Source organism: Branchiostoma floridae, chromosome 10 (genome assembly GCF_000003815.2).
Source record: "Branchiostoma floridae strain S238N-H82 chromosome 10, Bfl_VNyyK, whole genome shotgun sequence".
Lineage (NCBI taxonomy): Eukaryota > Metazoa > Chordata > Leptocardii > Amphioxiformes > Branchiostomatidae > Branchiostoma > Branchiostoma floridae.
The window spans coordinates 417712-437635 of NC_049988.1; the positions used below are offsets into that span (position 1 = coordinate 417712).

At 40.8% G+C, this 19924-nt stretch overlaps 2 protein-coding genes and 1 long non-coding RNA gene across 3 annotated transcripts in view; 1 reads left to right on the top strand and 2 right to left on the bottom strand.

Annotated features, from left to right (window-relative positions):
- Positions 1–2804: 2804 nt before the first annotated feature.
- On the bottom strand, positions 2805–10554 carry LOC118423913 (zinc finger protein 525-like). The gene is made up of 2 exons (XM_035832225.1): positions 10548–10554; positions 2805–4446 (listed from the first exon to the last, which is right to left on the bottom strand). Exon 2 carries the CDS (start codon positions 4437–4439, stop codon positions 3429–3431), a length of 1011 nt encoding a protein of 336 aa, XP_035688118.1. The 5' UTR covers positions 4440–4446; positions 10548–10554; the 3' UTR covers positions 2805–3428.
- On the bottom strand, positions 8649–9694 carry LOC118424192 (zinc finger protein 79-like). Its single transcript, XM_035832728.1, has 2 exons — positions 9339–9694; positions 8649–8661 (listed from the first exon to the last, which is right to left on the bottom strand). Exons 1-2 carry the CDS (start codon positions 9692–9694, stop codon positions 8649–8651), a joined length of 369 nt encoding a protein of 122 aa, XP_035688621.1.
- Positions 10555–18443: 7889 nt separating the features above from the next.
- The window catches only part of LOC118423917, a 4248-nt gene continuing 2767 nt past the window's right edge, over positions 18444–19924 (top strand). Inside the window, exon 1 of the long non-coding RNA XR_004832137.1 lies at positions 18444–19194. This is a non-coding gene — a long non-coding RNA (uncharacterized LOC118423917). The remainder of the gene's footprint in view (positions 19195–19924) is intronic.

Here is a 19924-nt window from a genome sequence, read left to right on the forward strand (position 1 = left end):
ATGAGATTTGAAGAGTCAAAGTTTGCCTTCAAACTGGCTCTTTTTGCCTGATTTTGGCCTCGATTTCACACTGCATGGGTGTTTCCGTGCAACCGATTACGACAATAGCATATACTTCCGGGTTGTACGAGTGCGGTCATAGAACGCGGGTGGTATCGTATCTTGTCTCGGTTTGTGCTAGGTTGTAGAGGAGGATCTAAGTAAGGCTTATGAATATACTAATACTTGGAGATTAGCAATTACTATGCCTGTCAATCAGCTATTTTGTCTTTGCGGGGCTATGAATGGGGGGATCTGAGTAGCCTGACGTGATAGCCAGGCCAGGTAGACTGTGTAAAATACCTCTGACTTAACTCGCGATTGCAAAACTTTACTTACTATTTTCAAGAGATGGACACAAACATTCACCAAGGCGGGGCCGTAACAATCCTTACGTATGACCCTTAGGTAACCCTTAGATGACCTATTATCTAATATATAGGCCAGTCACTCAAAGTTTGTTTATTATTTCTTTTTTTACGAAAAGACTGCAATGTACATTTTGTAGAGTGAAATCTTATATAAAACTAAAGACCTAGCCTAACCTAGCCTAACTAAAGACCTTACATCCAGCTTTGCTATATTAACATCTCGTATTAAGCTGTATTTGGTGCTTATCTGGCCCATTATAGCCATAATTACATACATTAATCATTCAAAAACAACGACCTTCGATAAAGAATGTTTATTTGGCGAAGATGTGTGTTCGAGGAACTCTAGTTTAGGATGCGTTTGTCTTTATATGCGTACCTGAAGAAAGTACAATTGTAGGTGTAATGATAAGTAACACTTTTCTTTGAAGAAAAAAATAACTGAACTCCAAGATAGGTAGAGGGCAGGAAGCATACCCATACACGCACGTCCGCATGAAAATATATGAATCTATATTCTGTACATCGTATTTTTTAAAGGTCAAGGCACTAGGTGAGCTGAAGTGAGGTGATTTTAACACTTTCAGTCAAAAATTCCAAGATACTAGATAATGAAAACTTCAGTTACACCCAGGGCTTTAGCCAGCTCGAAATTTTTTTCCGTCAGCCAATTCCCATTGTCGCGAAAACCGCGAAAATCAATTTAGAAAGACAGAACTGAGACCTTGAAAAACGGGTTTTTAATGAGATTGTCGTATGCGAAAGGGTGCCGACACACTAAGTCGACAATCATAACAATAGCAAAACAAACAGTGTGTGGCCTTCTGACTGTGGACAGGGTCCCCAAGCCGCCTGTAGCTTCCACCAAGAATTTTTGTCCGTCCAAGGAGGTTAAAAAAAAAGATTTATAACCTCCTTGGTCCGTCAAGGTTGACGGATTGGTTTAAAAAAATTTCCGTCACACGCAGCAAATTTCCGTCAATTGACGCAAAAACGGACGCTGGCTAGAGCCCTGGTTACACCAGAAATACAACGGCACTTAAGGCATCCGAAATATACATGCATTAAGTTTAGGGTTGTGTGGTATAAACAGATCAACATAACATGAAATTAAACGACAAGAATTGTATGAAATCAATACATTACATGCGATTAACTGTTATAGTTTTAAATTCATCTGTCTTTGGTGGAATGTAAAAATACTCAATATTACTCAATGCAATATTGTTTTACAGAATAGTTGTATTATATAATTAATAAGGCTGATAGAATAAGACACATCTACACTTCAATCGTTCAATATATTCAAAAGCAAATGCAATGATAGTAAAAATGCAGTGAATGTATATATAATGTAATGCACTTTCAATGTGACCAGTATTTTCCAACCCCAAATAATAGAAATATATACTGTTTATATTATATTTCTTTTTTCTCTTTCCTTCCTTCTTTCCTTTCTTCTTTCTTTTTCTTTCTTTTATTCCTTCCTTCTTTATTTTCTTTTTCTCTCTTCCTTCTCTCTTTCTTTTCCTTTCTTTCTTTCTTACCTTCCTTCATTCATTCATTCCCTTCTTTCCTTTTTTTTCTTACTTGCTTTCTTTCCTTCTTTTTCTTTCTTTCTCTCTTTCCTTCTTTCATCCTTGCCTTTTATTTCTCTCCTTGCATTCTTATACTCCTTACATTGCTATCTGGAGATACTTAACTTACAAGAGAGATTAAATTATCATTGTCTCTTACAAACCTGCGGATAAAAGAAAAACGACATAGGGATAGAAAGATTTAGTCGCTATAAACTATTTCGTCTATTATTTGAGCGACAACCATTAATTTTAGGTGAGGGAGAAGGAAAAAACGTGGAAAATTGTCCTGACCTGAGTTGTGCGGGTCAAATTGCGCTGCTGGAAGTCAGACACCCAATTTTTTTTTGCTTGGAATAGGAGGAGGATCATTATCAAACATTTTGACAATGTCTTTTGTTGATTTACGGCATGGGGAACTCGACCCACACATGTCTGATCACAATTTACACCTCTTTTTTCTCGCCACTTACCTTCTGATTTGCAAGACACGTTTGCCTGTAAAGTAATGACTCCAATGATTTGGAATTTGACGGATATTGATAAAAGGCATCATACTATGAAGCTGTGCCTCAAAATTTAAGTTGTGCTTATTATTTCTGGGTGAGGCAGAGAACTTATTGATCACCCCTCGTATGTCCTCGGGCTCTTTGACTATTATTCGACAGCCTTGTTGAAATTTTATGTTTTTCTTTCATTCTTTTTTTCCGTCTTTCTTTCGTGTAGCGTTTTTCATATGACACGTTAATAACTAGCTGTGACCATGTACGGTCAGCACAATAACCTGCCACAGAAGAGACTAAGAAAGGATTTGTACTTCTAATAAGCTTCTTTATTGTCACTAATGAGCTATGTTCTTACATATCAGCCATGGTGGTTACTGAAACATTTTACGTTACAGAAGCTAAGATCACAAGACAAGGCCTCAACTTAGTCAAACAGCCCGGTGTTCTCGTCATACCATATGCACTACCAGTTCGGATTAATTATCGAGTTTACTTAGATGTCATAAAATCACATTACTCAAACATATACTGTTGTTCACCATTGTGCTCTTTGATGGTTGTCAAATTCAGATGCTCAAGTATTGTCACACTGGTCAGACTTATGGCGTTTTTCTGCTGTTTGAATTCTCATGTTCAGCAAGGTAGACAAGGTACACACACTCCCGACACATGTAGGTGCGTCATTAGGTTGTGTGTTGTTTAAGATTTTTGTAGAAATTACACCTACTTGTTGCAGAAAAGTCAAACTGGGCATTATTTTTTTTACATTTGTGAGTCTTCATATTTTTAGATAAGCTACACATGTGAGTTGCTTCAAACTTGATTTAGTCACACTGGTCACATTTGTAGCTTTATTCACCAGCATTAGTTCTCATGTGTTTCGCTAAGTAAGACTTTTTAGCTGTCCTGTACCCACGACCCAAACACATGTAAGACTAAGGCTTATCACCGGTGTGTTTAGATACATGTCTGTCCAAATTGAACTTTGTTGCAGAAGAATAGTCACACTGGTCACACGTGTAGGGCTTGTAACCTGTATGAGTACTCATGTGTTCGGATAAATGAGACTTGCGATAAGTCCTGTATCCACACTCCCCACACATGTAGGGCTTTTCACCAGTGTGCATGGCTAGATGTTGGTTTAAGGTGGACGTCTGTGCAGCAGAATAGTCACACTGGTCACACTTGTAGGGTTTTTCACCAGTATGAGTTCTCATGTGTCGGGATAAATGTGACTTTTGAGCTGACCTGTAACCACACTCCTCACACATGTAGGGCTTCTCACCGGTGTGTTTGGCTAGATGTCTGTCCAAATGGTATTTCCTTGCTGCAGAATAGTCACACTGCTCACACTTGAAGAGTTTTTGCCCTATGTGAGTTCCCATGTGCCGGCATAAGTGAGACTTGTAAGCTGTCCTGTACCCACACTCCCCACACATGTAGGGCTTATAACCAGTGTGTTTGGCTTGATGTTGGTCCAATTGGTATTTGCTTGCTGCAGAATAGTCACACTTTTCACACTTGTAGGGTTTTTGCCTTGTGTGAGTTTTCATATGTCGCGATAAGTGAGACTTGTGAGCCGTCCTGTACTCACATTTCCCACACATGTAGGGTTTGTCACCAGTATGTTTGGCTAGGTGATAATCCACATGGCTTTTCTTTGCTGCAGAATAGTCACACTGTTCGCACTTGTAGGGTTTTTCACCGGTATGAGTTCTCATATGGTCGGATAAATGAGATTTCTTAGCTGTCCTGTACCCACAATCCCCACACATGTAGGGCTTCTTACCAGTGTTTGCTTCCGGCTGACCGACCAAACTCTTTTTGCTCGCTGTGGGCTGGTCTTTTCTTATGCTTCCATCTCGGTCGAATAGAAATCCAGTAGAAGACCCATCACAAAAGGTTTGGTAAACAGCAGTAGGAGTCCCATTACCTGCTTCTGCCATGTCTAACCTAATGAATGGACAAAAAAATGTTAGAAAAGAAGAAATATACCAATTAAAACTAGGTAATGGCAAAACAAATAATGTGCATCTTTACATTTTCTTGACTTACAAGATATTCATGGTAAGAGGTTGTTGTCTTTTTCTGTTTGTTGTAGCTGTTTGTTGTGTTTTTGCAATTACAAAATATATGTTTCCAGTGTATTAGTGACGTCAACTACAAGTAAACAGTGACAGGAAGCGATAAATCTGATACGGTAAGCAATTTATTCCATAGAAGACATTAGTTGTAATGTTTTTCTTTCCACAATTTGCCACAAAATGTTCAGCCTTAAGCCATTCGTGATTGCCTACAGCTCACAGTAAATCATCCGTCTTAAAAGCGTCATCTATTTTACAGTAGACTCTCCCAATGACATACATGACGCAAGCGGCATCTTGAGTAGATTCATCGGTCACCTGTCGGGAAGGCCCTATACTTGCTACATGTAACCGAACACCACAGGGTGTTGGCTACACCCCCTGTAACTATGTTGTCTGGTCTATGCTATATATATACCTTGTTTGTCTTGAGGAGCAGAAGATAACTAGGAGAAACGGAGCAAAAACAAATTATATGTTTCCTTTGTTTCCGTGAAGGTTTAAAATTATACCCCCCTCCCCACCCCCATTTTTCGTCACCCTGAAAAGTCTTACAGTTCTGACCAGTGTAGCCCACGTATAAGAAACGACCACTACCCACTATAGTTCATAAGAATGCAGTCATTTTGAATCTATATCTCGTTCCTACCTGCTTCCTGTGTTGATAATTTACCTCCGCACAATCATCCTGCAAGTGTCTGTCTGAAGCAGCCAAGGGTGAAAGGTGAATGGCACTGTGGGGTCAATTCCATGCCTGCTTATAACAGTGTGTAGCGTGTTCCGCCTATACTTCAGAGGAGCTGCCTTTTCTCGATTTTTACCTTTGCCAGAATGGCTAAGGTTATGTTTTCGGTTTGGTGGTGTGGTTCTCCCCGTTTGTGAGCAGCATAACTCGAGAGGACTTCGATGGATGCAGCTGATATTTGGTGGGTGGGTAGGGGTGTGGAAGACGAAGGTCGAGTTCGATAATGGGCCTCCTAGCGGCTTGCTAAGGTACTGCAGCAGGACCTGCATGCTTGATATCTCGCGTTCCGGACATGCTGCGGTCGTGATTTTTGAGCGTTAGGGAGCCCTTAAAGCAGGGAGTGATTGCTGCGAGTTTGGGCCCCCTAGTGGCTTTCATGGAAGTGCAGGCACCGGTTTAATTGCAAACTTTTGTCTGCGGACAGCATAACTCGAGAAGACTTCGACGGATGCAGCTGGTATTTGGTGGGTGGGTAGGGGTCTGGGAAACGAAGGGGGAGTTCGATGATGGGCCCCCTAGCGGCTTCCCTTGGTACTGCAGCGCAACTTCCGGGTGTGTTTTTCCATCTTCTGAACATGGTATGGCCACGAGTTTTGGGTGTTAGATAGCTCTTATGCTCAGGAGTTAGTAACATAAGTTTGGGCCCCCTAGTTGCCCTTATTCTTGGTCTACAGATTATTAAATCTTATGTGTACATAGCATGTATACACCCCATCATGTATAATGTACTGTCCCTATAAACAATTTTCTTGTAATCCTATCGTCTGGTTTATAGTCGTGTTGACCTCTTTTGCAGCAACTATGACCTTTGGGGTCACTTCTTGTCAATCTTACACTATAGGCTTGGGCATGACGTAACCATTACACCCAAATATAGCCACAGTGCCAGAATGGCTATGGTTATGTTTTGTGCTTGTGAGTCTGTGTGTGTGTGTGTGTCTGTGTGTGTGTGTGTGTGTGTGTGTGTGTGTGTGTGTGTGTGTGTGTGTGTGTGTGTGTGTGTGTGCATAACTCAAGAAGCCTCGGATGGATCCCGATAATATTTGGTAGGTGGGTAGGGGTTGGGAAAACGAAGGTCAAGTTCGATAATGGGCTCCCTAGCGGCTTGCTAAGGTACTGCAGCAGAACTCAATTTTTTATATCTCATGTTCTGGACATGTTGTGGTCGCGATGTTTAAATGGTAAATAGCCCTTGGGGCAGAGAGTAAGTGCTGTAAGTTTTGACCCCCTAACGGCTTGTTTAAAACTGCAGCCGACTATTTCCTTTCAAACTTTGGAGGAGAATAACTCGGGAACGTGTAGAAGGATCGTCATGATTTTTGGTATGTAGATAGCCCAAGTAACAATGTACATAATGGAATACTAATTATTCAAATCAACAGCTAATTTGCATAATTAATGAGGAAAGTTTATGAATCCACTGCATTTCATGATAGGACTTTCAAACTTGTCACATATTTAGATGAGAAAGAGAAAAATATCAACGCATATTAATTATGCAATTGACCTCATTTGCATAATCAATGAGAAAATATGAATGTGTTGACGGATCGTCATGATTTTTGGGATGTAGATAGCCAAAGGGAAGACTTACATGATGGAATTCTAATTGTGCAAATCGACAGCTAATTTGCATAATTAATGAGGAAAGTTTGTAAATCTACTGCATTCCATTATAGGACTTTCAAACTTGTCACATTTGTAGCTGAGACAAAGAAATGTCAATACATATTAATTATGCAAATGTTGATCTCATTTGCATAATTAGTGGAAAATATGAACGTGTTGACGGATCGTCATGATTTTTGGTATGTAGATAGCCTAAGTAAAAACTTACATAATGAGATACCAATTAATAGCTAATTTGCATAATTGATGAGGAAAGTCGATAGATCCACTGCATGTAGTTGAGAAAGATGGCAGAGAGTAAGTGGTGTATGTTTGGGTCCCCTATAATGTCTTTTCTTGAACTGCAGATGCCGGTTTTGTTTCAGACTTTGAAAGAGAATAAGTCAAGAATCAAAGGATCATCATGATTTTTGGTATGCTGATAGCTTAAGTGATGCTTGATACAATTTGATATTAATAGTGTACATAGGGATCTAATTTGTATAATCAATGGCGAAATTTTATGAACCAACTCCAGGCATATAAAATAAAATGTAATGAGTGACAAATTTATGTCTACAGACATCATTCTACGTAACAAACCTGGTTTATTTGGCAAAGGTATGTGTTCGTGGAACTCTAGTTCTTTCTTTCCGTTTCTTCCTTCCTTCTTATCGTGTTTTACATAGCACAGAAATAATCAGTTAACGAAATCACATTTGAGACCATGTGTGCCTTGTTTTGGTGGGTGATAAACAATTTTATAAACATTTGTAAATATTTCTTTTAGTGATAGAATCACGCAGGTGTTTTGAAATCTATTGCAAATAATGAGATGTAAAGGAATTCAAATGAAATTGAATTTCCATGTTGAAATTTTTGAAAACATTTTAACTTTGATGGCTTCGATACGCTTCTATTTGGAACAATTAACAATTCTTACAAATACCGTCTAAAACCATTGTGGTCACCTACATGTAGGATGCGTCTATGTCAATTGAATAAAATTGACCTGTAACATATAGAAGATTAGGATCTTTGCGGTCAGAAAGGAAAATACAGGAGCTAAAGAAGCTCGAGATAAACAGAATAAAGTGGAGAGATTAAAAGAAAGACTGACTGCAGCTGCAGGATGAACTCACCACTGCAGCAGCAGAACATAGTGGAATACCTCTGTGACACAAGATTATAAGACAACCAGATAAGAGTCAACAAACTGAGAACTGTACTTTTATTAAACTTCGTTATTTTCACTTATCAGTTATGTTCTTGCATGATTACATATCAGCCATGATATTCACTGAAACTACTTTAAAAAAAGTTAACTGTATAATAAATAAATACATTTTATGTCACAGAGGCTCACTTCAAAAGACAGTGCCTCAACGTAGTCAAACAGTCCTGTTTTCCCGCCATATGCACTCGGCCGAAAACTTCCCCATGCAGACTCCTAATATAAACGATCCAACATGGCGGCTAGACATTGCTTCGATCTTGAAACCGGTGAATTTACATAAAATAACGCTAAATACTTGCTGTGTTTTCTAAATCCATAAATGCATAAGCCAGAGCATCACACAAGGTTGTTGCTCCATGTACATTGCATATTAGAGCGGTTTTAAGTCGTTTCAGGTTGTATTCGGTCGTTTGAAGTGTTTAGGCACACCGTCATGTGAGGTGCGTCTCAGTGTGTGTGTTGTTTTAGATGTCAGTCAAAATTACATTTCTTTGCTGCAGAATGGTCACACAGGTCACATTTGTAGTTTTTTATGTCATGTGCGAGTTCTCATATGTTGGGAAAAGTTATCAATGTATAGATTTATGTGCAGCAGAATAGTCACACTGATCAGATTGTTTATTCTTTTTTACCGGTATGAGTTTTCATATGTCTCACCAGGTCAAACTTCCGAGCTGTCCTGTACCCACACTTCCCACACATGTAGGGCTTATCATCAGTGTGTATGGCTAGATGTTGGTCCAAAGTGGATTTCCGCGAAGCAGAATAGTCACACTGGTCGCACTTGTAGGGTTTTTCCCCTGTGTGTCTTCTCATATGCCGGGATAAGGCAGACCTCCGAGCTGTCCTGAACCCACACTCCCCACACATATAGGGCTTGTCATCAGTATGTGTGGCTAGATGATAATCCAAAATACTTTTCTTTGATGCAGAATAGTCACACTGGTCACATTTGTAGGGTTTTTCACCGGTATGAATTCTCATATGGTCGAACAAATGAGACTTTTGAACTGTTCTGTACCCGCATTCTCCACACATGTAGGGCTTGTCTCCAGTGTGTTTGGCTAGATGTCTGCCCAAGTTGTATTTATGTGCAGCAGAATAGTCACACTGGTTACATTTGTAGGGTTTTTGGCCTGTATGAGTTCTCATGTGTTCAGATAAATCCGACTTCTGAGTTGTCCTGTATCCACACTCCCCACACATGTAGGGTTTCTCACAAGTTTGTTTCAACGTAGACGTTTGTGCAGCGGGATAGTCACACATGTCGGGTTTGACACCAGTATGAGTTCTCATATGCTCGGATAAATTTGAGTTGTAAGCTGTCCTATACCCACACTCCCCACACATGTACGGTTTCTCACAGGTGTGTGCTTCAGGTTGACTGACCAAACTCGTTTTGCTAGCTGTGGGGTACTCTTTGGTCTTGGTTGCATCCTTGTTGCATGAAACTCCAGGCGGATACCGATACCAATCACTGAAGTTCTGGGGAACAGCAGTAGGAGACCTATTACTTCCCTCTGCCATGTCTAACCTAATGGAATAGAAAAATATTAGAAAAGAAAAAAATAAACCAATTAAAACTATATGATTGCAAGCAAGTAAATAATGTTTATATTTACATATACATTGTATAGCCTTAGAAGCTATTTACTTTTTTTTCTGTGTTTTTGCAATTCAACATGTATATATACATGTCCTGAATATACTAGTCAGGTTCACTTTAAAGTGACCGGAAGTGATAAAAATAATACGATGAACAATTTATTCGCAAGGAAATCTATCGTCTAGAGTGAAAGCTTCAAGACCTTTGTGGTTGCCAAAAGCACATAGGAAATCACCTGTCATAATAGCGTTATCCATTTTTCAGTAGGCTCTCCCGGTGATCTACATGAACACAGCGGCATCTTGAGTTTGTTTGTTTGTTTGTTTGTTTGTTTGAACCTTTATTTGAGTAGATTTATCGGTCGTTTGTCTGGTAGACTAGTCGTTTTTAACAAGATTTCTTTAGTCTTATAGTTATACAAGCACATTCATAATCTAGCCCCTCGAGCTTTGTCCTCGTATACTTCGTACAGTACATGTAACCGTACACCACAGGGTTTTGCTATACCTCCAGTAACCATGGCGATAGCTGTCTGGCCAGTTCATTATTTGTTTGGACAAGAAAATGAGGAAGTGGTAGAAACGGAGCGAGCAACAACAATGTTTTCGTTTGTTTCCGCGAAGGTAAAGATGCCATGCCCCCCTCCCCACCCTTTTTTCGTCACCCAGAAAGTCTTACAATTCTGTCTAACGTAGCCCACATACCGTAGAAATGGCCTCTACCCCGTATAGTTCATAATAATGCTGTCATGTTGTATGTATATCAAGTTCTCACCTGCTTCCAGTGTCGATTATTATCTCCGCACAATCCTACTGCAAGGGTTTGTCTGGAGCAGCAAGGGGGGAAAGGTAACTGACTATGGGGTGAAAGGTCATTAGTTGCCTGCTTACCTATTATTGCGTTACACCGACCGCCTACACTATCGGGCAAGTGTCATATAAACTCGGCACAAAAAGTTTGGAGTATTAACTTCGGTTGGTCATATTTCTTTTGTTTCTGCATCAATTTCATTTTATTATATATCTATAGAAAGCTTAAATGATTTTCTTTCCAATGGTATCAAATCCATTATCATCGTTAACTCACAGATCACGCACTAGGCCTATTTACGTTAGAGGGTCCTACAAAAAAAGTGTCCCGATTCCCCCGTTTCTGTTCAACACTGCATCGTCCGGTTGTTATGGTCGCGGGTGACAATGATTCAAACAATCATTTTTTTCATCCAACGTTTGGTAAACATGGCATCCAAGTTTTTTTTTAGCATATCTGAGTAGATTATTTTACGATTGTAAATTAATGGAACGAGCACCAGGCCTGCTTACGTACAAAGATCACAAAGATAAAGTGCCAAAATTACCATACTAAGGTCACATACTCGATTCGGCACATTTTTCCGTCGGTATTGACTTGTGAATGAACGCAAGTTGAACAAGAATGGTGTTAAAAACACCCTGGCGACGCTGGGTCTAATGGATTTGTGAGTCTCTATATGAAAAGGATGTTTATTAGCTAGCCATGCTCACAACACAGTCTTGCACGCACACATTTCCTTGCAATGATTCCATCTTGGGAGAAGCCTCGCAAACATTTTATCAACTCTGCAAAAAAAGTTAAGCTTGCCTCATTCTGAGTAAATTCTGAAAATCTATATTTACCTTTGCCAAAATGTTACATTTGGGCGTGTTTAGCCGTCAGGTGACAACCCCTCTATCCATAACCCCCTATACTCCATACAAATATTTGTGTGTGTGTCTGTGAACAGTATAACTTGATTAAGTCTTGGATGGATCTTTAATGGTATTTGGTAGTCAGGAATATCGAAGGTCAAGTTCGATAATGGATCCCCAATCTACTCCCTAAGGTACTGCAGCGGAACTACTGTTTTTATATTTCCTGTTTCCTGACATTTCACGGTCTTGATTTTTTAAAGGTGGGTATCTGTTGGGGCAGAGAGTTAGTGCTGTAAGTTTGGGTCCCCTAGCACCTTTATTTTCGGAAATCGTTTCAAAGTTTAGAAGAGAATAAATCAAGAACGTTTTGATGGATCGTCATGCTTTTTTAGGTTTTGTAATGTCTAATTTGCATAAGTAATGGCAAAATGTTATAAATCCCTACATTCAATCTAACTTCTCACATATGTAACTGAGAAAGACCGAAATTCTTTGGGTATCAATTATGCAAATAGATACCTCTTTTGCATAATCAATGACAGGATACTATAAGTCTATAGTAGTAAATGATGGAAATTTCATATTTGAGGCATCACGAAGCAAACTAAAGCGAAAATTGTTAAACATAAATCATTCAAATCAGCAGGGTACGTCACATCTAATTTTTGAGGTAACGTTACAACAGCCTTCTTTGCTATCAGATAAGATTTTCATACTAAGATAAGATTTTCATAGTTTAAACTTTTCCCACCTTATTTTCACCTGTACACACCTACATATTTTTTCTTAAGTTACAAGATCTATCTTAGACTTATGAATCTTGACCAAAGCATGGCCAGAACACTAGATATCAAAACCGAAAGTTCACTGCAGTACGCTAGAAAACCGATAGGCGGAACCATTTTAGAACTTGACTTTTATGTTCACGACCCTACACACATTCAAGATTCATCAGAATCCATACTTTGCGAGTTATGCAGGCTACAAACAGACACACATGGAGATAAACGGCACCGAACACATAACCTTTAATGGACAAAGTTACGTTTTAACGTATTACGCTTGGGTTCTGTATTCAGTGCAAAGCTTTGTTGGGACTCCCCCACTCCAAAAGAGATATCTAAATAATACAAATTCCGACTACTACCATGATACTATCTCCGCCGGACCAAACCTCTGCTTGGAGAATATGTGTCACGATGGTCTAAAAAGGCCCTGAAAATCCTATCTTGAAAGCCATGTCAATCAATGTCAATCATCCATTTCACTAATGGCAACGGTAGCTGATTGGTTCTCACCTTTGAGGGTGGAAACTTGAAATGTTTTTGTTTCACCTAGACGAGCTGAATTTTTCCCGCGAACTTACCCTTTCAAATGCACGCCTGTCTCCGCCCCAATTGTTCCCCTGTTTGCACAGTAAACAATACCCAAGCTTTCATTCCTACGATGACGCATCTTTAATACTGACACAGCCCTCTCAGTCCCTTCTTTGCTATATTCTCGCCTATTCTGTCACCAATATTTATAGAATACCGAAGCTAAGGTGCAAGGAAATATCAGTTTCCGACATTCCCCCGGGGCCTTCCCCGCGCGGGGCCGGTGACGCGCGGAACCCGTCGCCATTTCCGTTCTTTCCTACGTACATTATATCTGCGCTAGACACACACAAATTTAACCGGCAGAGTACGGATAGTTCGTCGATGAAGTCGACTTTCTATATATAATTTGTTTTCAAAACACATCCATGAAAGCAACGTCAACACTGACCGCCTTGCTACATATTTCCGCCCTTAATTGAGAACTTGACTCTGGCCCTGTCCTGTTCTATCAATAATCGACAACGCCTCGGAAATATCAACCCTCGCTTTCCGATTTAATAAGGTATTCTTTCCAATAACTCATTACACCTATGTATTTCTCTATTCTAATGAACTACAGTTCCTGATTCAATACGACCGGTAACAAACTCTGCACAAGCCGCTGTTTGAATCGCGTCGGCATGTGTTCGACTAGCTCTGGCGTCCTTGATAGGAAAATTGAAATTGAAAAAAAAAGCCACATCTATGTAAATAAAAACGCAACTTGTAATGAAGCACACAATGTAAAGCAAAGTCTGGGGAAGAAGGGGAAGGGGGAATTGACGAGGGAGCTGGATTATATCGGTCGGCCGGCCCTCCAGTTTGTTTACAAACCGACGCCATGTTTGAATCAATGTGTTGAAAAAAGGAATATATATCGGCTTTTAATACGTGGTAAACTTTTGGTGTCCTTCTGCTTGAAAATGATACATTACACAAAAGATTTGAATTTTACTAAAACACACAGAAGTAATTTAGTTGGTGAAGGAGGGGTTACAGAGAGTGTTGTTGTTGTTTGCAGCCCGGGATCCTTGTCTTACAACCGACGCCATTTTTTCCGTTTGTCATAGATCTGCGAATCTTCATTCGTATTGTCGTTATTCTCCCCAAATGTGAATGTCACTAGCTGAGCAAGTAAAACACTCAAGGTGGTAATCGTGACTCGTACAAGTACTAGTAACAAAGATCAAGTCAACCTAACTATAAAATGTATATGCGAAAGCCCACTCATTCACTTCTTGCAGATTGTTTGTGTTTTCTTTTATAAATTTGGGGCATCAAAAACTCCTCATTTTGGGATCATAAATCCATGCAACTCCCCACCTATGTAATATCTGCTGCGCTATTATTAAAACCGTGGCAGTGACTAGACACCCTTTTACCCATGATCAGCATAGAAAACTCTAAGTTTCTACGTGTTGTCGGGCGTGTACGGGGGTTGAAGTCTGAAAATATTCATTACTGCTTTCGTTGGGTGTTTGGTCAACGTTGCGATATCAAAATTCCGCCGTTACCTATTTATACAATCAAGGATAAAACCTCATTGTTACAAATGTGGCCTTACAAGAGGGTGATAGAATGCTTCGCGGGAGGTATTCATTCACACCATGTCGTATAACAGTTCTCTCGAAGGCGATTAATCTATATGCAAAACAAATGGCCTTCTAATGTTAGGCCGACAAAAGATCTCTCAACGTTATGACACCGGCCCTCTGGACAACTGCGAGAGTTGAGTAGAAACAAAACTCCTGGCGGCCGGGATTCGAATCCCGGCCGCCAGATTACAAAACAAGCGTTAACCCATAGTTAACCCATAGGCCGAAAAGGTCTTTCTACTACAATGTCGCTGTTGGCCCGGTCAAAAGGAGGGAAAAACTTAACACCCCGTTCAAGAAGATGTATACTAAAGACCAATTATTTGCTCTGTGTGTATGTCTTCCTTTCTTGTATCGACAATAAATTGATGTATCACTCAGTTAGGAAACGAGTTATCTGCTTTTTAACGGGTTCCTGTAAAAACCGCGGGGCCCCCGTTGTACAATAAACGCTGATAAACGCTGTAACGACATTTTTAATGAGTAATTAGCTTCGGCTTAGCTTAGCGGCGCTGGGATCTGGATCTGGAGTGACTTCGCGTTTGCGGGGCGGAGGAGGTCAGGGGTCAAACGGCAATACGCAACCACAATGCCTTGCGGCCGAAAGTTGTTAAGATGGCGGCGCTCTTTTTTATTTGCGATAAATTTCTGATTTTAGCCCCGAAATGTCTGTATTTACGATGAAATACGTGCTTGGGGACCTTGATACTATTGATTTTAGGGGAGTTTATCCTTCCTTTGGTGAGGATTCGCCAAAAAGTAGCGACGATGTGGGGAGCATATGGTAAAATGTGTGTAACGTGAAAGTGGGAAATGTAACCGTTATATTTCATTTTATGCATTTATTGCCCATGAAGATTATGTTACTGAGCTGATATAGATTTCTCAAGAAAAGACAAGCTGTAAGCTTTCTCCTGTTTTGAAGGAATGTCTCTTGCAAAGGAAGCATCAGAAAGGAGAACATCATGTTGAAATAGATAAGCCTTTCAGCTGAAATGGGCCGTTCAAAAAATAACTGAGGAGGGGGGGGGTGAAGAGGTCGGATTTTACGTTAGTGGGTGTGGATTTTGTTGGCTTTGGATTGAAGGGGGTTTACAAGAACTTGAAAGAAGAAAACCCTGGACTTGGATGAAATTATAGGGGGTCAAGTCACTTGGATAAAATTTTTAAGGGGCCAAGGCACCTGGATATGGATGAAAAGAAAGGGGGTCAAGGTACTATTATAATAATGAAAGGGAAGTCAGAAAGTAGAAAATCCAAGCTCTTCAACCCCCCATCCAATTTTTTTTAACAGCCTAATACTAGTAGTCAGTTCAGCACCCATGACAGTCTGTAGTCACTAACTCACCAGTAGTCATACCTGGATACAATCTTTTCTCGTGTATGTAATCGATGTTATCAGGACATGTCAGGAATTTTGACCTAGTTTAGGATACTGTAATACAATGATCACAAAACTGATGTTTTATTGAATTATTGACCTTGTACATCATACTACTGACACTGAAACCTGCATGATATTTCTAGAAAGTAGAGACTCTTAGCTTTCTATTGATGTATACATCATTAGTGGGGGGTGTTGTGGAGGAAAGGAACCAAAAACTAATGAAAAAGGGATCACATAGTGGTCGGAAAATAAAATTTCTGCTTCTTGGTAACGTAAGGTTACCAGTTTACGTGCAGGACCAGTTTACGGTCACTTATTGGTGGATGCAGACTTCGAGGTCAATTGTAAAAAAGAAAATTCTCTTGAGTAGGAAAGAAGTACGTTTATATCATCTATGTGTCTTGCCTTATTTATCCTATAACTTTGCATCCAGCAAATCACGTCTGAAAAGTCCGACAACAATTTACATTTACGCTTGAGTGCGCACAACACTGTTACAGATGACCCGGTTCTGATCGTAATTCTAGACGGCTATTTTCGTCCCCTCTTTAAAATCCAACAAACTCTTTATGAATTGAAACATCACCTCAAACCAAACCTGGAGTTCTTATCTCAAGAATGCATGGTGATTTTATGTATGTTGTCCAAGGAAACTCTTCTAAACTGCATAGAAACAAGTGACTGTCCTCGCCGAGCGGGTAGTTTTCGAACGCCATGTTGCATCACGTGACTTGCCCGTTAAAGCTTGGTGCACTGGAGAGCGAGAAATTGTCGCAAGGGGCGCTGTTGGGGCTAATTTATGTGGGGAGGGCACGGCGTGAGCAAGCCACATGTATACTGAACGCGTTTCAAGGCCAGTTCCTATCTATACAGGTGATAACAACATCCAAATGCGTTGCCATTATTATGAGTAGCATTGTGCAAGTTGTCGAACAGCATGGCGCTCTGAGTGGCGTTCTGTTGGGGCAAAGATGACTTACCGATGACGTTTAGCGGCGATGCAAAGTGGCGGCATGGCCATATGTAAACAATTTATCCATTGTGTTATCTCAGTGAACTACGTGGGGGACTTTTAAGGGAAATGATCAGATATATGTCCTTTAGAAAAATAACCTCATGGAGAAACACCCAACTGACCGTAAATTGGTCACCCTGGAAGAATTCTTGGCTGCAGACTTGTTTATTAAAGACGCTCGTACGGCGAGAAATCCTCAGAAGAAATATGATGCCACACAGAGCTTGACACAGACCGACTTTGATGTCTTCCAATTACGGACAGCTTTTCACTTCCCGGCCTGCGCGCTTTCCATAAAACGGCATTATTAACAAATCGACCGTAAACTGGTAACCTTACGTTACATGGATCTGAGTGTACTAGAACCAAGGACGCTGTCAGGAAGGCTTCATATTAGTGTACATGTAGGTCCTTTATCATAATATTATGTGAATGATCACAGCAGTCTTTCTTATACTTTAAAGGAGTTTATTATCAACTTGACACACCACCGTAGGAAACACTCAGTATAGGCATAGGTATAAAAGATCATATATTGGTCTTTACATCTAAAGACTGGGTACTACTACTAAACTATAATAACTACTACTGCTGCTGTTGTCTGCAGGGACCTATTTCTGACGAGTCAGCGTTGCCAGTTTCTGACTAGCCAGGGAGTCAGGGTCTCAAAGATGACGCTGACTAAAATAACGCACCATTCATATGCAGCGGGCGGCAACATGAGTCGGAAGTGGGAGGAGCACACAGTGCCTCACACAGGGCAGGCAACTCTGGCTTCCCACGGCTGCATGTATCATGTTACGCGAAGCTAATCATGCCAAAATGAATTGCGCAATCGGGGGGCGGTACGGATTCAGACTCAATGCACACATGTACCGTATTTTCTGTTATTCATTACGCACTTTTCTAACTTTTCATGTTCCGTGCAGATGTCCGAGGTCGACCTCAAGGTCGGGGTGCGTAACCCAATACAGGTTAGGATGCCGAAAAATTGGAGTGGATCGCAAACCAGCACCGAAAGTCAGCGGCATAACCAACATGTGGAGCTTTGAACAACGCCGATAGATGGGCAGTTTTGTCATGATACCACACTATCTGGGGGTAGACTTTAGAGTCTTATAATAATAGGAGTTAGACAATTCAATAAATGAATACAGTTTGTCTATCACGTTAAATATGTTACGCAATATATATTGAACATATGGAGATACACGTAACGTTAGATTTAGCGGGGTAATTTTACGTGGGATGAGACCGACTGTCTTATCTTATTAATTTCTCGCCACCCCCACTGCAAGATCAACCTGGTGGAACGCTTCACCAGTATTAAAGCCCTCGTCCGTCGGAAGGAACCCCAAAATCGAAGTCAGCCGAAACTTACCCAAAATTTCTATGCACAGAATATAAGATTTAAACCGATAGATTGTCATACGCCACACGCTCGTTGTTGTTGACGCCGTAACAGTTTACGATACAGCATGTTCGTGCACTTCCGCGTCGGAAATACCCGACGGAATCTAATTATACCGCCTTGAAAAAAATATGATTCAACAATGCATAACGTATTTCGTACTTTTGGAACGAAAACTTAATAACGTTCGTCTGATTTAATAGGGTATTTTGAAAGCAGTGTATAAGGGTCACTTTTATACTTGTATGAATTTGAAAAATCTACGCATCCTCTCTGTAAGTGATTTTTGCTGTTTCTTGACATGACCACCATCAATGCGTTATCTTGACAAATATTCAGCAATGTGTATGAGTGTGTAGACATGAATACAGGGCCGCGGTCGACACCCCGCCGTGCCTTGGGCGGGGCAAATTCCCCTGACAACGCGGACAAAAGCATAGCAACCGTACCACCGTGTGTCACGAGATAACATCGTGAGGACCAGGTCGCCGCTGTAATTATAACCATATGGACAGGGGTCGGGTTGGCCTGGCCGTGTGACGTGGCAGCCAAGACAGAACACGACGCGAGAGAGGACGTGGATGTTTACAGAGTAATGTACAGCGTAGAGTACAGAGGGCTGGGAAACAGAATGAAGTTGATCAGTTTAACACGTATATGGCTGTCACCCGTATTTGAACGCGCACGTGACATTCTGGTAGTACTGCTGGGCTGGAGTTCAACCAAGATAGAGACGGGAACAGAGAGATCGAGAGAACTGAGGACGTGGCAAGGGTACTGGGCCTGTGATGGGTGGCGCGCGGGGCAGGGAGGAAGAAATAACACATAAAGATGCCCGCCGATCCCTGACCCTGAAGAGAACGCCAGCTCGGAGAAATCTTCCATACTACTGTATTGACACTCGGGGAGCGGGGCAAGATGCGGCGGGTACGGGCGGTGGCATAAGGCGGGAAAGAGATCTCAAGACTACTCGTCAGAAGGAAAGGTGGGTAGGCTCCCATATAAATTATTGGTGGACCGTGTTGTGGATACCGGTATCGTCCTGTACTGTACTTTATTGTAGTCTTAAATTTGTCGACACTTAGTTATGTGATTGTGACCCGGAGGTCTGAATCGGGCAGCGATCCACCATTTTGAAAACAGGTTTGGGTTACGTAACGTTAGCGTTAACTTTTTTGTACTACCATAGTTTATGCTCAAGTTCATGTTTCTATATCTGTTCACTGCGTAAACGGTTGTGTATTTTTCTTCCTGCCACATGTCTTCTTTGGATTGTTTTGTGACCTATGCAGTGAGCGAGAAATCCGCATAGTGAAATGTCTGAAATCATTACGGCTTTCGTTGGGTGTTTGGTCAACGTTGCGATATCAAAATTCCGCCGTTACCTATTTATAAATCAATGATAAAGCCTCCTTGTTATAAATATGGCTAACAAGAGGGTGGTAGAAATGCCTCGCGGGAGATGTTCATTCACACTATGTCGTATAACAGTTCTCTCGAAGGCGATTAATCTATATGCAAAACAAATGACCTTCTGATATTAGGCCGACAAAAGATCTCTCAACGTTATAACACCGGCATTTCCCTTTGATACCGATATGTGATGTGTCGAGTGATTGCATACCAAAAGAAGGTCTCACTATAGCCGCCCAAGACCATGGTGACGAATTGTTTTAGCGAATTATTACCATAGAGAGATGCCAGCCAGTCTATAC

Excerpts from the sequence above, each read along its gene's own strand:
- LOC118424192 (XM_035832728.1), bottom strand. The coding sequence starts at position 9,694 with ATGGCAGAGGGAAGTAATAGGTCTCCTACTGCTGTTCCCCAGAACTTC.
- LOC118423913 (XM_035832225.1), bottom strand. The coding sequence starts at position 4,439 with ATGGCAGAAGCAGGTAATGGGACTCCTACTGCTGTTTACCAAACCTTT.